At 38.8% G+C, this 19,477-nt stretch overlaps 2 protein-coding genes and 1 long non-coding RNA gene across 3 annotated transcripts in view; 2 read left to right on the forward strand and 1 right to left on the reverse strand.

Annotated features, from left to right (window-relative positions):
- The window catches only part of prkcaa (protein kinase C, alpha, a), a 215,262-nt gene extending 196,331 nt beyond the window's left edge, over positions 1 to 18,931 (reverse strand). Inside the window, exons 1-2 of the mRNA XM_084127788.1 lie at positions 18,567 to 18,931; positions 17,846 to 17,877 (exon numbers count right to left, since the gene is read on the reverse strand). Coding sequence (XP_083983914.1) covers positions 17,846 to 17,877; positions 18,567 to 18,736 — 202 coding nt within the window. The 5' untranslated portion in view covers positions 18,737 to 18,931. The remainder of the gene's footprint in view (positions 1 to 17,845; positions 17,878 to 18,566) is intronic.
- Positions 8,281 to 11,713, forward strand: LOC311091732 (zinc finger protein 862-like). Its single transcript, XM_084127789.1, has 3 exons — positions 8,281 to 9,078; positions 9,163 to 9,365; positions 9,458 to 11,713. The coding sequence occupies exons 1-3, from the start codon at positions 8,939 to 8,941 to the stop codon at positions 9,952 to 9,954; spliced, it is 840 nt and encodes a 279-aa protein (XP_083983915.1). The 5' UTR covers positions 8,281 to 8,938; the 3' UTR covers positions 9,955 to 11,713.
- Positions 12,707 to 13,625, forward strand: LOC311091733. Its single transcript, XR_014608152.1, has 2 exons — positions 12,707 to 12,845; positions 13,426 to 13,625. It is a non-coding gene; the product is annotated as an uncharacterized lncRNA (long non-coding RNA).
- Positions 18,932 to 19,477: the final 546 nt, after the last annotated feature.

Genomic DNA, 19,477 nt, shown 5'->3' on the forward strand with positions numbered 1-19,477 from the left:
AAGAAGAAAAAAAAGGTAATCTTTCCACGGGTTTCAAACGCGCGCAGAAAAGAGATCGCTCCGTGAGAACACCGTGATAAACGTGTTGAGCTATCTCACTATTATAATACCCGTTACTTGCAGAACGTTGGAGTCAATTCACAATTTCATTCTCGGCGTGATTTTTATGCAGCTGTCCGAATCAAAACAATGTGCCCGTGTTAACTTGTGACCTCTGTGTGTTTCCTATTACAAAAACTCACCATGCCGTTATTTTAGAAAATATATAGCCTACTATATGGTTTATGATTTCAAAGCACATTACATGGACTCTGTAGTCAGACAATGGTACATAATTGTGGCTACTACAGTTGTATAACAACTGCTATGGTTAAACTGGTTATTAATGTGTCGTCAGATACTAGCTCTGATGTCTCAGGTGATGAATATAATAACGTTATTTACATTGCTTTCGACGTTATTTTAGCGAAAATTAATTTAGAAACATGTGACTTCATTTACTTTGTCGTTGTAATACTGAATGAAATGTAAACATCACATTGTAGATGCTTAAAGATTACATTGTAAAGGTGAGTTAACTTGTCAGCTATGCCATGTGATTATATTAGTTTTTGGAATGTCATGTTTATTCTCAGGTCAAAATAGGCTACTACTTGTTATTATTGTAAGTAAACAATAAAAAAAAATGTACAATTGATAACAAGCGTTTATTAATTAAAGTACCCTTTTCCTTATACACTCCATTTAGGTCAAACAGCCTACTTTTGTTTCTTTACACGAACACACCTGCATTACATTTAGCACAATCTTATTTTTTCCCGCCAAAACAACAATTATTTATTTTGTTAAATAAAGGGGAAAAAAAACTATTATATAAGCTAACTATCAAAATCACTATCACTATCTCCTGCCCTCCAACTGTTCTTATACCTTGTCCTGATCCATCTATGACTCTCCTTCTTAACCTATTCTTGTCTCTTACTCAGATGTCGCTCTCTCTGCTTCTCTGTCTTGTTGTGCATCCACGCTTAACAAAAGCAATTCAAAGATTGTTTTTTGTGTGTGTGTATGTCCAAGTAATGTAAAGAACTTCAACACCTGACTATGTCTCCGACTGAGAGTGGAATCAGCTATTTCTCAATATTTCACTGATCTGTTATCTAAAACGGCTTATCAGGTGTCTCAATATTTTAAGCATATTTTTTTCAGTACTTCTGAGCTACTGTTGTTGCTGAAGTAGAGGCTTTATACTATATTTACAGTCTTGAACATAGGTATTAATTTCTGACATGCTGTGTTTAAGCATTTGTAATTGTGTGAAAACACAACTGTAGCATTTTAGAAACTTGTTAATTCACAGAAAGTATTTGATAAACGTATACTATGTGCGGAGAGCATTCACTCAAAATTATTATCTAATTTTTGACATAGGTGGCTTTTAGAGGCTTTTGCATCGGAGGTGTTCATATGTAAACATTGTGGCTAAGAGGTTGCATGGACAAAATGCCCCATCTCACATTTGTGTCAGTTTACAAATGATGACTATTCGTAGCCTAGTAGTGTTTTTGGTGTTCTTTAAATGTTTCTCTTTAAATGGGCTACACTTCAAGGGTTCTCCTGGATAGTGTTTTTTTATTTTTTTTTATTTTTTACAATTGGTAAAACAAATGTATGTGGGAAGCCTGCCAATGTAAGAATGTTTGCCAGTAAACCACTGGATCACAACATATGGTGTTATACTAGGCTACGGGGCGTCACTATGCAATACCAGTGTTTAGCTATGTGAATGGGATTCCTTACTTGTGACAGTGTGATTTTTCTAATCATATAATCAAACCGTATTCATAATTTAGCCTAAAGTAGCATTAACAACGTTGTTGCAGAATCAAGTTAATTATTTGCAACTGTACAATTACATAATTCCAATCCCGCATCAAGCAGATGTTGTATTGTATTCTAATTGTATTTTCATATGATCAAACCGGTCCCTCATTTAGGCTACATATCGACTGCTTTTGTGCAATATATTCCCAATTCCCAAATATATATAGCCTATATTTATTTTTTTATTTTTTATTTTTATAATTGATATATCGCCTACTGAACGCAAGTCACAAGGTAAAACGTTCATAGAGTAGCATGTAAGAGCTATTGAACGCAAGTGACAAGTTACCAGTTAATGTGTATAAGCATAATTGCGACTATGTGACGTTTACATTTCATTCAGTATTACAACGACAAAGTAAATAAAGTCACATGTTTCTAAATTAATTTTCGCTAAAATAACGTCGAAAGCAATGTAAATAACGTTATTATATTCATCACCTGAGACATCAGAGCTAGTATCTGACGACACATTAATAACCAGTTTAACCATAGCAGTTGTTATACAACTGTAGTAGCCACAATTATGTACCATTGTCTGACTACAGAGTCCATGTAATGTGCTTTGAAATCATAAACCATATAGTAGGCTATATATTTTCTAAAATAACGGCATGGTGAGTTTTTGTAATAGGAAACACACAGAGGTCACAAGTTAACACGGGCACATTGTTTTGATTCGGACAGCTGCATAAAAATCACGCCGAGAATGAAATTGTGAATTGACTCCAACGTTCTGCAAGTAACGGGTATTATAATAGTGAGATAGCTCAACACGTTTATCACGGTGTTCTCACGGAGCGATCTCTTTTCTGCGCGCGTTCGAAACCCGTGGAAAGATTACCTTTTTTTTCTTCTTTTTTTTTAGATCATAGCAATACGTTGTCATCTTTACAAGAATACGAAAGGCATGTAACGAGCAAGTCTGCGTTTATTAGACAGCTTAATATCACGTCAGTTCGTGCTTTCAGAATCGACGAATCTGCTCACATCTGCAGCGGATGACCTGAACAGGAAGTTGGTCACCAGTTAACACGGTCACAGAGAATGTCTAATATGGCGAGAAGTTTCACTCTCAGTACACTTCCGGCTTTTGAACTGGTTGCAGTTCCACTCTGATTCCATATGAGGGCGCTCACAGGACGAGTGCAGAATGAATGGAGGTCTATGGCGCTATACCAATAAAAATCCACTTTTCTCAGGATATAATTTTTTTTCTAGTAATTTGAATGTTGTATTCGAAAGGAGATGCAAATAAATTACACATTGCTGGGTGTTAGATTTTTTTGAGTCACTTATTTGCTTTAAAAACTCTTTTAAAGTGTCAATGACGTCATACACATCGTACGACCAGAGATACTGCTTCATGGCAATCCTTCACTCACTCTGGTGCGTTCGCGCTCTGCACTTTCTTTTCACTCGAGGCATCGACAACACAGCTGACACAGGTAAACACACGTGCTAGAAGAGTTTTTGTTTTGTTTGTTTCTGGTCCCGCTGCGGATGACACTATGCCATCAAGCGGTATCTCTGGTCGTAATCAGTCCTTCACTGACCAATCAGCGTTCATTAGCAGAATGCTAGCGTGTTATGGGCAACAACAACTCAACCTGTAAGAAATCAAAAGGACATAAGTACTCGTTTATTCAACTTTCGACCTAAAACCCATGTTGATCTTGCAAAATCTACAATCAGATCTGAGATTTCTCAACGGCAATCGGGTGAGAGAGACAAATTTAGCCGTCTAGCCCCATTGACTCCCATTCATTTTGCACTCATGGCGATCGCCCCCAGTGGAACTCTGGTGGTACTTCAACCAAAATTCGGTACAATAGAGCTTAATAGGGAGTGGGCAGGCTCTCCGTAGACGGGCTCTGACGGTCACCAGTTAAACCGTAACACCGGTCACGCGCGCGCACTCTCTCTCTTCAGAGCCAGGCGAAAGTGTAAACAAGACATCACCGTCTCCAAACTAGACGCTGTCTTGCTCTCTCTCCCTCGCACATATTAATCAAAATAAATCGACACGATGGTAAAAGGTCGGAAGACCAAAGTTTCATGTGTAAATACAGTAGCTACACACCGTTGCGATAACTTACATCCATATGAAGACGTTGTTCTACAGGTTCGTCGTCTTCATTTTCATCTCGCTCCGGTTCCGACTCTGGCTCGAACATGTAAGGCTGGCTGGACAAGTCTTCCGTTGTTGACATTTTGTTAATAACGTGTGAATGAAAAGTTTCTGTGCCGCTAGATAATCGTATCTCTGCTATCAAACTACAAAAATGGCCGAACGGGGTGGAGTTGAACCGAGTGTGGGCGGGGTATGAAGTGTCTCAATTGTATTTAAAGAGACCGCACCAAAACGAGTTGCTCTCAGACGCACATCAGAAAAGGGGTAGAAAAGGGGCCTGTGGAGCTATAATAATGAGGAATTCAGACCCAAGCATTGCAGTTCCGCTTTATATAGACTACAAATGTATGATTTATATGTAAAGGAACAATTTAAAAGCATGATATGTCTCCTTTAATTGATATAAAGAAACCATCAGAGCAACACAGAGGTCCACCTCCATTTAGTTTTTTTTATTATTCAGTTTATATTTTTAAGAGCTTAGTTGCAAACAAGTCCTTTTGACATTAGATTCTGTTGTTTTATTTACTTATTTATTTGTTGTTAGTATGAAAATTTTATTCTGCATTTGGGGACAGGAACTGCTTGTGTCTCCTTAAAAATAAAGCTCTGTGGTACCGTTCATATGGGCTCAAGTGCAGTTCACAATCTGTATATCTGCAGAACCACTATTAATTCTGAACCAATGACAACTGGGGCAGATGCCCTGCAAGCACGATGGAAAATGCATTTGTCATGGTGCTACGTCTCTGGAAAAAATTACCTTGAATGAGCAGCTCGCATTCTTTGTGTCTCTTGCAATCCACAGCACACAGACACGAGTGTCATTCTATGCATTCTATGTTCCGTTGCGTTCTATGTTCCAGTGATAATATTGGGTGCTAATACTAATGGTGGTACTCACATTGATAATACAAACATACAGCATTTCCCAGCCAAATAATACAACGTGACAAGAGACCTGCAGGGGCAGGGGGCTGGAATCAAACTCTTCAAATCAAAGTCCAAGCAAGTATTGTCAGCTGAATCACAACTGATTTCATGTCAAGAGATTTCAGGTGACTCCTGAGGATACTACTCCAAACATCTAGAGATAGATACAATCAAAGCACAATAATTATCAGGGTACTTTTGACTTAGGTTGCTCATCAACTGAAAGTGCCGGCCCCAAGAGCAGAGTAATATACACTAGAGGTCGACCGATTAATCGGTTTTGCTGATATATCGGTACCGATAATTGATTTGTGAAACCAATAGTTTTTCCAGGTTGCGTCCGTTGATGGAGCGGCTGAGAAGGGTATGCTGTCATTCAGTACACAGTACAAGAGTGCTGAGAAGTGACTGCTGGCATTATACAGAGCGAGAGCGGCCTCTAGAGGTGAAATAAAAACTATCACTGGCTGAGTTGTTTATTTTAAAGGCACACTATGCAGTTTCCGTTTTTCTCAAACACAGACCCCTAGAGTCGCTGAGGAGTACTTGTATTTAACGTTACTGTCGTAATTACCACTCACGCAGAGCCGTCTCTGCACTCTTCCGACCACGCTTTCTTCGTTTTCTTCGTCGACTCTGCCATGATTCACGTCTGAAATGCATGCTAGTGTCTTCCATAGAGGCTGCTTCATATGTTGTTGATGTATGTGACGTCATGCCGTAAAGCAAGTCGTGATTCTCGCGAGATTTGTCAGGGCGTCACCTCTCAAACTTGCATTGCTGGTTTTGCCAGCGGCGCCCCCCCCCCCCCCCCTTGCTATCGGGATGATTCGCCCTACTACGAGTTCGTTTGCCATCGAAATGATTTCGAAGCTGTTATATTAAGGTACAAATCTTGCATAGTGTGCCTTTAACACGTGAGCACGGAGATCACAAGCTGCACGGAGAGCACTGACACTTCAGATACGCATTTAAAACAGTGACAGCGAAAGGCATGAATACAGAACACTAAGGTACATATTGCCATTTCATTATAAAGTAATTAATCTGTTGACTAGATGCTGCATTAGCAAGAACAGAATGTTTGTCGTCGAGGCTGAGAGGACTACCATTAGTAGTGGCTACCTCAAGCGGTTAAAACAATGTGACAAATACACACGCAAACCTGACCCAAATGTTTAACGTCGCAATTGTTACCATCTATTTGCATTAGTTCATATCCAGCTTGTCACTGTTATGCATTCATTAGCCGGCGAAGTTGCATATCGTCACCTTCCTAAAATAATTTTTCAAGTCATTTTTTCAGGTTTCTCAGAAAACACAAAAAACTGAACCAATAATTGAGGTTGAGTAGATTTTCGTTCTTCTTGATGCAGCTGCCATCTTGAAAAGCTTGTAAATTTGCCTAAGTCTCATAGTCTTCTGAAAATTATTAAAGCGTAGCCTATATATAACACTGTTTAATGTTATTAAAATGGTAGTACTTAACATTTTACTGCAGTGGGAATGTTACTATGATTATGAGCGAACATAAACTGAAGTTTCATCTGAACGCACTGTTTGGAATCTGACACCAACACTTTTTACAGATATTTTGGTAACACTACAATAAGGTTTCATTCGTTAATATAAGTTTAACTACATTAGTTAACATGGACAAAGAATGCACAATACTTAAACATTTATTAATCTTAGTTCATTTTCATTTTGACATTTACTAATACATTATTAACATCAAAAGTTGTATTTGTTAACATTAGTTAATGCACTGTGAACTAACAAGAACAAACATTGAACAGTTGTATTTTTATTAACTAATGTTAACAAAGATGAATAAATACTGTAACAAATGTATTGTTCATTGTTAATGTTAGTTAACACATTAACTAGCCTAATTTTAACAAATGAGACCTTATTGTAAAGTGTTACCGATATTTGAATTTGCTGCATGAACTCTGGCAACAACATTTGTCAAAACCTATGTGCTTAAAAAACTAATGCTTAAGATTTAATATTGACCTCACAATATCTATTCCTTTATTTAAAATATGCAGTTCAGAGAAACCCTCACAGCTAATACTGCTGAAATGGAGATCGAGGGATCCATGAACTGGTGGCTCCAACTGGCAGCAGATCGAGGGGCAGACACAAGATAAGTTTAAATCTATATTAAAAACACACCTCTTTAACCTAGCATAAACATAACACACTCTCACATTTCTATAATTCACATCCATTAAAGGATTGTTAGGCTGCATAAATTAGGTCAACCAGAACCGGAAACACTTCCCATAACACAGAATGTACTTGTTACATCATAAGAAGAATGGCATCTACACTAATGTTAGTCTCTCTGTCTCATTCTTATAAAAGGTTACTGTAGTCAGCCAGATCTAGTCCATATCCAGACCAGATGGTGGACCTGTGCTCTAAGATGACCACAACAGAATGCCAGACGAGAACATCACAACTAGACGAGACCTAAAAACAAACGCAGTGAAGACCTCGTTGACACAACAGTCCTCGGCACAGTCATCGGATCAGATCCACGAGAACCAGACGAGTCCTCCACACAGACCCAACAGCCAGCTTCAACTCTCCTTACACCAACGCCGGTGTGATCTTATGAAGGTAAAAGAGTAGCAAAACTCCAGAGCATGTGGATGTGAATTTGAGAACTTGTACAATAAATATTTGTACTTGAAAACCTGTTGAATGTTGAGATTTTCACTCGAAGACAATAGTCACAAACCTGTATTCTGAATTTGAAGCTGCAGGCAAGTAGTCACAAATGTGTAAAAATGCCATTCACAGAAATACAATGACATACACAAACTTGTATTCTTTCATTCACATTCGCAGTACAACCTCAATTAGGCATTTGCAACTTCTCAAATCTTCTCAAATAGCCATTGCTATTTCAAATATTCACGCATTGACTGTGCACTTGCAAACTGAGTGGCGGTGAGAGAGAAAGGTGGGGCAATTTAAAAAATTGCAATGGCAGATTTGAGGAGTTGCAAATGCCTAATTGAGGTTTTCACATTGGAGGTTTTAACATTGTACTGTGAATGTAAATTTTATTGTACAAGTACAAATATTTATTGTGCAAGTTCTCAAATTCACATCTACATGCTCTCGAGTTTTGCTACTCTTTTACCTTGATGTAATCTTTTCCAATCTTCAAGCAAAAGGAGCTGAATAAAATATTCTGAATGATATCAATCCACAATCTGACTTGTGAAGCAGCCTGGAATCCTAAAACACACCATGTTCGTTGTTTGGCCAGAGGAGAACTGGCCCCCCAAGTTTTTCTTTCTCCATTCTGTCACTGATGGAATTTGGGTTCTTGCCACTGTCACCTCTGGCTTGCTTAGTTGCCTGCATTGCCACCATTATGAGAAATGAACTGAGCTGGACGATCACATCTCTGTTTTCTGCAGAGCTACTTAATAATGAAAACTCTTTTTATAATTGATATACTTTATACAGTTATTGAACAGAACTGAATCAACACTGAACTGAATTCAGCTGAACAATGACACTATTTTCTTTTTAGAGCAGCTTTTCAGCCAAATTGAACTCTGTTTGCATCATTGATCATTTTCCTGTTTAACCCTGTAAAGCTGCTTTGAAACAGTCATTACTGTATAGCAGGGATGGAAATTAGCACCAGCCACCAGCCAAATGCGGGTGATTTTGTGTTGTGGCTGGTAAACTCGCTTCACCTACCAGACACCGTAGCGGGTAAATAAAATGTTAAGTTAAAAGGTTAGGTCCGTTTACTGTCAGGAATTTGTTCAGTGTAATTTAATAAATCAAACTAACTTACACTTTATAAAAATGGCAATTGAACTAATGACTTTTCTTGTTTGATTTGATGGATTTTGTATAAAGATTCAGTCACCAGATGCTGAAGGGGTGAATGCAGTGCAGAAGAGCAAAGCACGCCACTACTTCCAAACCTGCCGGGATCCAGCATTTTTCATGTTTTGCAACTTCATGCATGATTGCCTGACCCACCTCAGCAGCCTCTCTCTGACTCTTCAAACCTCAGCTATCACAGTGGCTGAAGTACACAGCTGCCTGACAGCCACCCAAACAGTGCTCACAAAATACAAAACCAGGTGAGTGTCAGAGAACTGAAAAGTGGTGTTAATGTGTTTGCTGCTTAGCTGAATATCTTGAATAAACTTACTAATGTACCACAGACCTGGGCCCAAGCTGAAAGCCTGTATGAAGCAGCACGAGAATGATGACAGCGCCCTAAACCGTGTCATGAAGGCCAAGTTTGAGCTGCTCGACAAACTCTGCCAGAGTCTGCAAAGTCGTTTCACTGACATGACCATAGGGATTCTCCAAGCTACAAAGTTAGTGAATCTGAACAGTTGGCCTGACGCAGATCACTCTAAAGGTATGTGGTTTAGGTTCATACATAACATTTCATCTACAAAGTCATGAAAGCATATAACTCAGTGTTGTTTCATTATGTCCATCTCTTTTCAGAATTTGGTGAATCAGAAGTGGAGGAATTAACTAGACACTTCCAGAGCATCCTGACACCCTCGGGGGTCGCTGTTGAGCTCATCCCAGGTCAGTGGACCATTCTCAAGACCAGACTGTATGAGACGGGAGAGAGTCTCCACATGAAGACCTGGCCAGAAATCAACAGGTTTTTGCAACACCAGTGCCCCGACATCCTCAGCCTGGTTGACCTCATTCTCACCGTACCAGCCTCTACTGCAGACTGTGAAAGAGGCTTCAATCAAATGAAGTTAGTGAAAAGTGACTGGAGGTCCCGTCTTACATCAAGAAGCCTCTGTGACCTGCTGACTGTCCAGCTATCCAGTCCCTCTATTGAGGATTATGACCCCACCCCTGCTATCCAGCTCTGGGATCAGGCTAGCATCCAGCCTAGAAGGCCAGAGTTCATGAAGGGGAAGAAGAATGCTCAGGAAAGCACCTCTGAAACTTCAGAATCTGATTCTGATGAGCAGGAGTAAATTGGACTGGGAGTGGGGAGGATGGGTGGAGGAATGTTTGTTTTTTGTTTAATCTGCCCTACTCATTTAATGAAATGTGTATCAGTTCATGGTTTGTGTGTGTATAAGAGAGAAAGAGAAAATGTCAGTATTTTCTTGAGACTTGAGACCCTATGAAATAAACGACTTAAGTATTGTAGATCTTGTAGTATTAATTTTCACATGCAGTTACACATTGTTGGTTAAAAACAAGAAAGTGGCTGGTAAAAACGTTGAGATTTTGAAATCCACCAGCCACAGTGGCAGGTGGACAAAAAAGTTAATTTCCATCCCTGCTGTATAGCGATATGTAATGGTGACTTGACATTTGCAAAAAGAATTTTAGTTTTAAAGAGAGTGAAAGACAGTTTGTGTGTGAAAGAGAATGATGTTTTTCTTTTAATCATAAAGAGTAAATATAATTTACTTGTTATTTTGTGGTTTAAAAATTGTGTTAATAAATGTTAATATAGTGTATTTGTTCATTGTTAATACATGTTTATATTAAAGTGTATTTGTTAATTTTATAATAAAAACCCTTAATCTTTTTAAAAGGTTGAATTTGTGTTTCACTGCCAGTTTCTGGGCCACATCTGGCCCAGGGACCCAGCCGACTCTCAGCCAGATCTGTCTTACTTCCAGATCTGTCCTGGGCCAGACCTGGGCCATATCAATAAATAATAGTCATTTTACAGTGCCTGGGCCAGACCTGGGCCATATCAATAAATAAGAGTCATTTTACAGGGTGTGGGCCACATATGGGCCAGAGGAAGTTGTTTGAGTCCGTTTTCAGTGTGTTGGGCCAGTTTTGGGCCGGGGACCCAGCCAGAACTGGGCCAGAATTGAAGCAAGGATGAGGCCCAGAGGTGGGCCAGACAAATTTTGCTACCTGATATGGCGATATTTTGGCTATAACCCACATAGCAAACAGACTTGGCCCAAATGTGGCCTCATCATGGCACTGCTGGCGTGTTGCCGGCACTGGCATGCATCATGTCAGCCAACTGTGGGCCATGTGTGGCAATGATGGCACTGCATGCATGACGGCAGACAACATTTGGGCCGATTGTGGATGGGAGGTGTGTGGCCCAGATCATGTCAGCCAACTGTGGGCCAAGTGTGGCAATGATGGCACTGCATGCATGACGGCAGACAGCATTTGGGCCGATTGTGCATGGGAGGTGTGTGGCCCAGATCAGTGTAGCGATTATGGGCCATACTTTGTGTAGCTACTGGACAATTATAAGTATTTAGGCTGCTACTATATATTCAAAGATTGTCCCCCCCACCACCACAATTTTTCACGGGAGAAATAAAACAGTAGCGTTCCGACGGGTCGCCCGCGGGCCATAGGGTGTTTTGAAGGGTTAACTTTATGAAAGACAAAAAAAAAAAAAAAAAAAATTTTACAAGTCGCAAATCTATGGAAAGCTGAGATTCTTGTGATTCTAACGATATAAGCCATTTTAGGATACAATAAACACAGCGGGTACAATCTGTGTCTTTGTCAGACCACCAACAGCCAAATAAACAAACAGGAAGTGGAAGACACTTGCCTAAAAAGCCTTCTGTTCGTCCACTGATCCATTACATTGCAACAACAATGGTTTAGTTACACTGTAAAGGCTCCATACAATCAATTCAGCTAAGTATTTAGTCCATAACACATTTATATATCAATAAACATCCACTTACTGTGAATAGTAGCATTCCAAGTTAGCCGACAGAGCTCTCACAACTATCGAACATACTATGGTAAATCTTCTTCTTCTTCTTCTTCTTTGGCTATGGTAAATCTTCAAATTACATGTCAATAATACCATAGACAGTAAAAGAAATGGACACAGCGACCCCATTGGATTCAACGGAGACAAAGTGAAGCCCATTAGAAACTCTTACTTCCTGGGGGTCCAGCGTACTGCGCAGACTCAAGCTGAGCTTGACGACGTAGATGTGACGTGAGCAAACCGTCTGTCTTCTAGTAGCTGTGCCAAGAGAAATCTGAATCATTCCCTTCCGAAACTTGCAGAGACGGAGAGCGTGAGTAGGAGCTGTCCATGAGCGAGGAGCAGGAAAAACTTTTAGTAGGTGTTCTGATTAATTACTTTGTCATTTTGCCTCCAGGTCCTCCCGATTGCGCGCGAGCTTCTCCTCCGGTCCATACGGTAATTTCTTACTGTGCGACAGAGAGTCGCGTGGCTGTGACGCAATCGTTAGCCTACTTTTACAAAAACTGCTTCTACAGGGCCATAACATAAGCTACAAGGTAATGGAGCATTTTATACATTGTCGTGTTTCTTTAGAAATAAATAATGGACAAATGGAGTCTTTAAACGCCTCAGATATGAAGTTATTCGCTGTCAAAGTGACGCCAAAATGAATGGGAGTCAATGGGATGCTAACTGCAGGTGGGGTTCCGTTAGCCAATGGCGGCGTCCGGGGGTACCTTCAAAATAATACAAATCCCTGCACCCTTGAATAATACAGCTATTTTGACTTCAAAATGGCCGCTGACCCCTGAACTTTTGAGTGACAGCGGATTTCAGCGAATCACGGAGTTTAAGGGGGGTTTTTCCTCCAGCTTGAGCCAGTCACCACGCATTAGGGACACGGTCCATCCTTCGCTTTGACGGACATTTGGCTACTCCAATTGGAGCAATGTTAAAAAATGATTGACATCTCTGATAGCCAATGATCTCCTGAAGACATTGATATGCAGGTTTAGTGGGAGGGATCCAAACAGGGTCAGCAATGACGGTGCGCAAAGTTTGTTGTGGATCCGTGCGCCCGTGCGCAATACTGCGTACGCTGTAGCAAATGACATATGACTTTGGAGGAAGGCTTTTTTGATGGGAAATCGTCTCTTTCGACAAGTAAGTGTTTTATTATACTATATAACATATTTTACGTGTTTTTCTGAGTATCTTATGTTTGTGTTTCACTGTTTTGAGATGGCCAATGCTAACTGGTGATGGCTAAGCTCGTCCTCAAGCGTATGTGTGCATTGAGCGCTCATGTTACTGTTGTGTTGTACATTTATCAGTTTGTTTATGTCCCTGTGTGTCTTTATCCACGGGATACATGCCCTGGTATGCTGGTTTGTGTTTGTCCGTGTGTGTTTGGTGCTTTTAGCGCTCTTGTTATTGTTATGAGGTGTGCGTGTATCGTTGTTTATGTCCCTGTGTGTCTTTATCCACGGGTTTGTGTGTCTTTATCCACGGGTTTGTGTGTGTCCGTGTTTGTTTGTGTGTGTTTGGTGCTTTTAGCGCTCTTGTTATTGTTATGAGGTGTGCGTGTATCGTTTATGTCCCTGTTTGTCTTTATCCACGGGTTTGTTTGTTTGTGTGTGTGTGTGTGTGTGTGTGTGTGTGTGTGTGTGTGTGTGTGTATAAAATAGTACACAATACATAAAAGATGTAAATTATTTGTTTTTTTGCTTTTTTTATATCACAGAAAAACATCTGACATTGAACTGGATGAAGAATGGGAGTCAGCAGAAAGCCATATGATGGACATCAAGAGAGGAAACCCTATCCTTCACCTTCCTAGAGAGGTTCAATAACCAAAGAAAAACCTAATCATAAATTTGTTAATAGTTTGATATATATGTAGTGTATAAAATACTAATATTAAACAATATTTTAATACCATAACACTTGTTTTGTATTGTTATTTGCACAAATTTCAGTTTCAAGAATGGCAAAAAAACAATATAATGTGTTTATGCTTCAGTTACTATGTGTCAACAATTATTTACAGTGAATCTGAATAAGGAATAGAATAGCTCTAAGTGTAACCTTTCATTAGAGCCCAAAATTATGCCTGTACAGTAAAGCATTCAAGAATAGCAGCATGTTATGTGTCTGTGGTTACAAAGTGTCATTTGGAGTCTCCAAGTGGCCTTTTTTGGGGAGCGCCTAGACATAAACTTAGATAAACCTGTGTAAAACACTCATTAGCTTAGGTTTTGTTATCAACATTTAAATTGGGCTTGGTAAGGCTTCATGCTGTGATCCCACTGTGTTTTCCAGCTAATACCTCCCAGCTATAGTTATCTGCAGGCATCTTTTTACAAAAAAAAAGTTAGGCGGAAATTTTTTCCCTCTTTTTTAGTGTGTTCAAAGTTCTATTACTCAATACCAGTGAGACTTACAGTGATTCTGACTGTTTGGGAACAAACCTCAAAGTGTCCCCTTTCAAAAGAGACCAATACCATGCATATACTCCAAATGGTTCAAGAACAGCATGCAATTTAATTTGGGTAGGCCTTTTTTAGGCGTTTTTGGCAGAATTTGCAGGAACGCTAGTGTTGTCCATGGATGGTGCAGTTATCAAAACTACGAAAGAGATGTAATGATTTTAATAATTAATAACAATAATAATATGAATTGACTTATGAGTCAGTGAAAAAAGCTATGTCCAGAAAAAATGACAAATAATTAATAAATATAGCATTTAGCTTTCAGCAGTGTTCACAAAATTCAATAATCATTTAAAAATTCCAAAATCCATTTGACCTGAACAAAATATACATTTTCCTAACATGACAATTGAGTTACATTTTTTTCAATTATTTATTTTAATGTGTGTTTATGAATTTCTAATTTTTTTTTTTAAATTCACATACAAAATAGTCTAAGTTTTCCATACTCTTTAGGTTAAGCACCACAAAATCAAGTTAAAACTTACTATATTCTAAATAACAGTTTATTTAAAAATAGTTATTCAGTTAACTGTGCAGTGAACTATTGTTTATTTTGGTGCGATCTCCACGGTAACAGCAGCTTTCTGGTTGGTGGATGAGGTTCACGTGATGCGTCGTTTGAAATTTCTCCCGCTGAAGGGTGAAGAAGACGTCTGTTTGACAACCGAACCGCTGTTCAGGTAAGTGAAGCTATTTTCTGCACGACCCTATTTTTTTTACAGTCTATATTGTGTACGACCTAACATTAAATGCAATACATACAACAGATATGCAACCGCATGGGTTCTCTTTTGCACTCATGCCGAAACAGATCAAGCCTGCGATGTGTTTACAGCTCTCTTATTTTTTTAGTATTATTATTTAACCTTAACCTCGATTAAAAGAACATGTTGAAGAACATCTCTTTTTTGAAGCTGGATGAATATTTGTATATGTATTTATTAATTTAGTATTTTGTCTTTTAGCTGCTGTGAGGAAAAAATCGTCTGACACATGCCACTGATCAGGAGATAGAAGCAACAATACAAAGATGGCTTCAGCTTGCTCCTGGTAGAGATGGAGGAAGGAGAGCGCTTGAGGAGAAAAGAGGGGCTGCAGAGCTGTACTTTACTTCCTGAGGACAGTCCTAAATAGCATCACTTTCTCCCTCACACATACAAACATTCTTGTGTGCAAATTTGGTTTAAGTATTTTTTTTTTAATTTGCTCTATGTTTGTTGAGAGTAAAATTACATTATAATATGTTTAAATTTCAGTGCTAGATTCATTGATAGATTCATTTAGTTAGAATTGAAAAATGTTGTACATAGTTGGCTGTTCAGGCAACTAAAATAGTGTTCACAAATTCTAGCGGGGGGGGGGGGGGGGGGGGGTTTGGCTTGTGCATTACTACAATAAGTAAACTGTTTAAGACAGACCAGAACATTTTGAAATTAAATGCACTTTGAGGTGGTAATAAGATGTTAAGATTTGAATGTTCTAAAAAAAATTAGAAAATAATAATAATTTATTATTATTGGCTTGTGCCTATTGTTAAATAAACTATTTTTGAGATTTTAATTTTCTTGTACCTTATTTGTTCACATGGTTTGGGTAAGATTAGGCTGGGTTATGGCTCAGTTTTGGGGTTTCTGGTTAAAGGGTGGTGTCGATATGGTTAACTTATGGCTGAGAATTGGTACCAATAATAAAACCTGTTTTGGCCCAGTTCAGGGCCAGTTAAAGGTGACTAACTGGCTGAGATTCAGGCCAGTTATGGCCCATGTGTGACCCTTGTCTTTAATCCAGTTCTGGGCCACTTCAGGGCCGTCATTCTTTGCGGTATTTGGGCCGAGGGAAAAGTGATTGTGTGGCCCGGAGCTGGGCCGGAAAAAATTTGCTATGTGGGAAGATAACCGACACTGAGCAGAGAGAGCAGGGCTGCCAACTCTAATTCATTCAGCGTGAGACTCAAGCAATTGACACTTTTCACACGCTCTCACGCCACACATCCACTTTCTAACGCAGAGAAAGATCGCGAAGCAAAGAGGACACTGACACCGACAGACTAGACAGAGCAGGTTACTTTTGATATGAAACAAATCATCAGCTCTCAGATTCTGTCTTTTTTTTTTTCATAATTTTATTACGAAATTCAAACAATAGCGTTTTGGCGCTTGTAAATGTGACGCGACAGATCGTGGTCGTGAACCGAACATCTCTTACTCTTTACTAGTTAATAGTAAATAAACACGAATGAACAATAGGTGTGTTGAAACATACAGTACAACTGACCGAAATGTTTATGCCTCATACATAATATCGATCAATCAGTGTTTTTCAACCACGGAAAGAGGTCAATAAACAGCTGGAGAACAATAGGCTATGTCACATAACATTACATTTACCTCAATATCATTAAAATATTGTAACGTTGTTATTATAGCCTAGTAAAAAAACAAATTATATTTAATTTGAGTTGTTATTTTTAACCTTTAATAATAATACCAGCTGACAGGGCTCTCTGTATGTTTACAGCATTAGGTGAGATATATTTTTTTTCTTGAGAAAAATTAACATGTATCTACTGTAGCTATTTCAAATTGCAAAAAATATTTCAAATGAATCGATATTGAATCAAGATCGGAATCAAATCACGAGATTTCACAAACAGTAGCCTACCAATCATTGTACCATGTAAACATTGTAACATATTGTCACTAAACTTAACAAAATTCTGTTTAGTTACCAAATGTTTTGACAATCACAATACACATCCTGCTTAAATGTCCCTGTTTGTCTGGACAGAATGTTCAAAATATCTTATTTTCACGAGCATACAAATGTTCTTATTTATTGTTCTATTTATTTTATACTATTGTACTATTGAGACAATAACAAGTTTGCAGTAATGCAAAGATGTCATTATTTCATTTTGTAAAAAATATTATTTTAATTTGAAAACACTGAGTTGAGAAATACACATTTCAGCATTATCACTAATCTGTGTGTGAATTTTCCTTGAGAAGTAAGCAAGTTGACTCATGAAACCATTTGTTTATTTTATCGCAATCGCATTTCGCAATCACATTATTGACCTCAATAATCGCAATATGACATTTTCCCCAAATCGTGCAGTTACCCTAGTGGGTAATTGTATAAAAGTTGAGGAACACTCAATACACAGACACGGCAAAGTTACTTCTGATAACAGCTGCAAGTGTATGCTTGTTTCCTAATCCCAAGTGTAATATGTGGACAAAAATTCCAAATTTAAACTGAAAAATAAAATAAAAATCCCATTTGAAAGAACAAGTTACTTCAAATAAGTGACTCATATAAGTAGTTTCCATAGATGTTTTTCTTAAACTGTGTGAGTCTTTTCACTGAGGTACCAAGCTATTAGGTTTCTGTCTTTAAGTCAGAGTTATTTAGTTCAAGGCCAGCTAATGGATGTTTATGAGAGACATTACAGCTCACGCCTTCTTTGCCAAGTTAGGCCTCAATCACCAGATACAGTGGCTACTACAATCTGCAACATTTGCTTGTTCTTTGGCATTGATCATGTGTGGAAAGGAAACTGATTCTAGATGATGTCTTTTGAACGGAGGTGCACAGCAACATCTCCTTAAGTTAAGGTCTATTTGAGTGATTATTCAGAGAATAAGCAGGACATCTATGGCTGCTTACCTTGGCACTGAAATCCTTGCTTGCCAAACCCCCTGATGAAGAAGAGAGAGAAAAAAATGCATTAGAGATCTGTCTCTCTAAATCCTTTAATGGGCTTTTAGCTATCAGTTCCCTTTCACAGAACTAACAGTCACTTAATTAAAAAGTACATAGACAAATATGTAATCTAATGTTTGATTTGTCTCAATGCACATATAGGAAAACAGTAAAAGGGCATGCACTACAAATTATAGCTATAAATGTAATGCTAGGAATCATATATATATAATTCCTATTTGAACTTTTATAGTTTATACATAAACTATCAACAAGTGTGAAGCAAAGACTGACCGAGCAGCTAAATGCCCCACTATGAGCCTGGACAAACTGATCACCCCCAAATCATGGCAACCCCAGTAAACAGTGAAGCATGCAGAATATTGCGACTCTGCGAGTAGTCTGAAACTTAAGCAACGTTTGTTCTGTCCAAAGACAAAATACTTATTTCGAAAGCAATTAAAGCCCGTGAGCTGTGTGAAGCAGAGTTAGATGACAGTAAACTCTAAACATGTTTTATGTATGGGCAAGTTTAACACAGCTGAACTGCAAGCAATGAGTTTCTATGCTTAAACCAGTGTTTGTTTTTAGGTGTTCGTCTGGTAACAGGCCAGCAGCAAGATTTACAGTAACACTAAACTTACAGTGATACTGTAATACTTGCAGTGTTAAATGATTTACTCACCAAATAAAGTCCGTGCAATGACTGCAGAAAGTCGGCTGCTTGAAAAACCTCGCAATAAATTTGTGGTTTTTTACTTCATGGACGTTTTTCTGCCTCAAAGCACCTTTGCGGGCGAATCGATTTGCAACGTCAGATGAGGACTGGTCGTTGCTTTGTATGATATCAGCCATTGCAGAAACACGAGAGATTAATTCCCCGAAGAGTATGTGGAAGTTGCTGTCAAAAAAAATATAACGTTGTTTTTCTGCCGCGTCGTTTGTCCGTGTAGTGCAACAGTTGGGCGCGCGCGTGCGGAAAGGGTTTCTCCTGCTTTCGCCACAACTACTGTGTGACAGCTTCCAGCCAGCGCTCCGCTTCCTTCTCGCTCGAGGTGACGTCACCGAAGTGTCCTTCTGCTGGGAGTGGATAATAACGCTCGCCCCTGGATCATGAGTCCCGTGCAGTGAGCGTCATCCGGCGGTCAAGAAACCAGTGTGCATGTTGCGGTGAGAAATCCATAACATTGTCGTCGAAGACTTCACAAGTTTGGATCTACATGGTTAATGGTTTTCATACCTTTCATACCTGTAGATGTAGCTTACTATTCCATAGGCAGGGATGGGCAGTATTTTAGATGTATTTAAAATACGTATTTGAAATACAAAATACTATTTTTTTCTTGTATTTTCAAAATACATAAAATACTTTTTGCCAGTCAACCTCTTTATCAGGGTATTGATTTTGTGCATCAACTAGTTCAGACATTCACTAGCTCAGCATTGGATCAGCAATTTTTTTTGGGGGGGGGGGGGGGGGGGGGGGAATAAGGTGAGAATGTCATGATCAATTCTACTTGTTGATTAAAGTTTAAATAGTGCATTATTCACTTCAGTTAACATGAAAGAATAAAAGAGCACAGACATGTGGGAAAA

The sequence above is a fragment of the Abramis brama genome, assembly GCF_963993115.1.
Source record: "Abramis brama genome assembly, chromosome: 11".
Classification (NCBI taxonomy): Eukaryota; Metazoa; Chordata; class Actinopteri; order Cypriniformes; family Leuciscidae; genus Abramis; species Abramis brama.

Coding starts and splice junctions, on each gene's coding strand:
- LOC311091732 (XM_084127789.1), top strand. CDS start 8,939: ATGTTTTGCAACTTCATGCATGATTGCCTGACCCACCTCAGCAGCCTC. Junction 9,079..9,162: donor CTCACAAAATACAAAACCAG/GTGAGTGTCAGA, acceptor AATGTACCACAG/ACCTGGGCCCAAGCTGAAAG. Junction 9,366..9,457: donor TGACGCAGATCACTCTAAAG/GTATGTGGTTTA, acceptor ATCTCTTTTCAG/AATTTGGTGAATCAGAAGTG.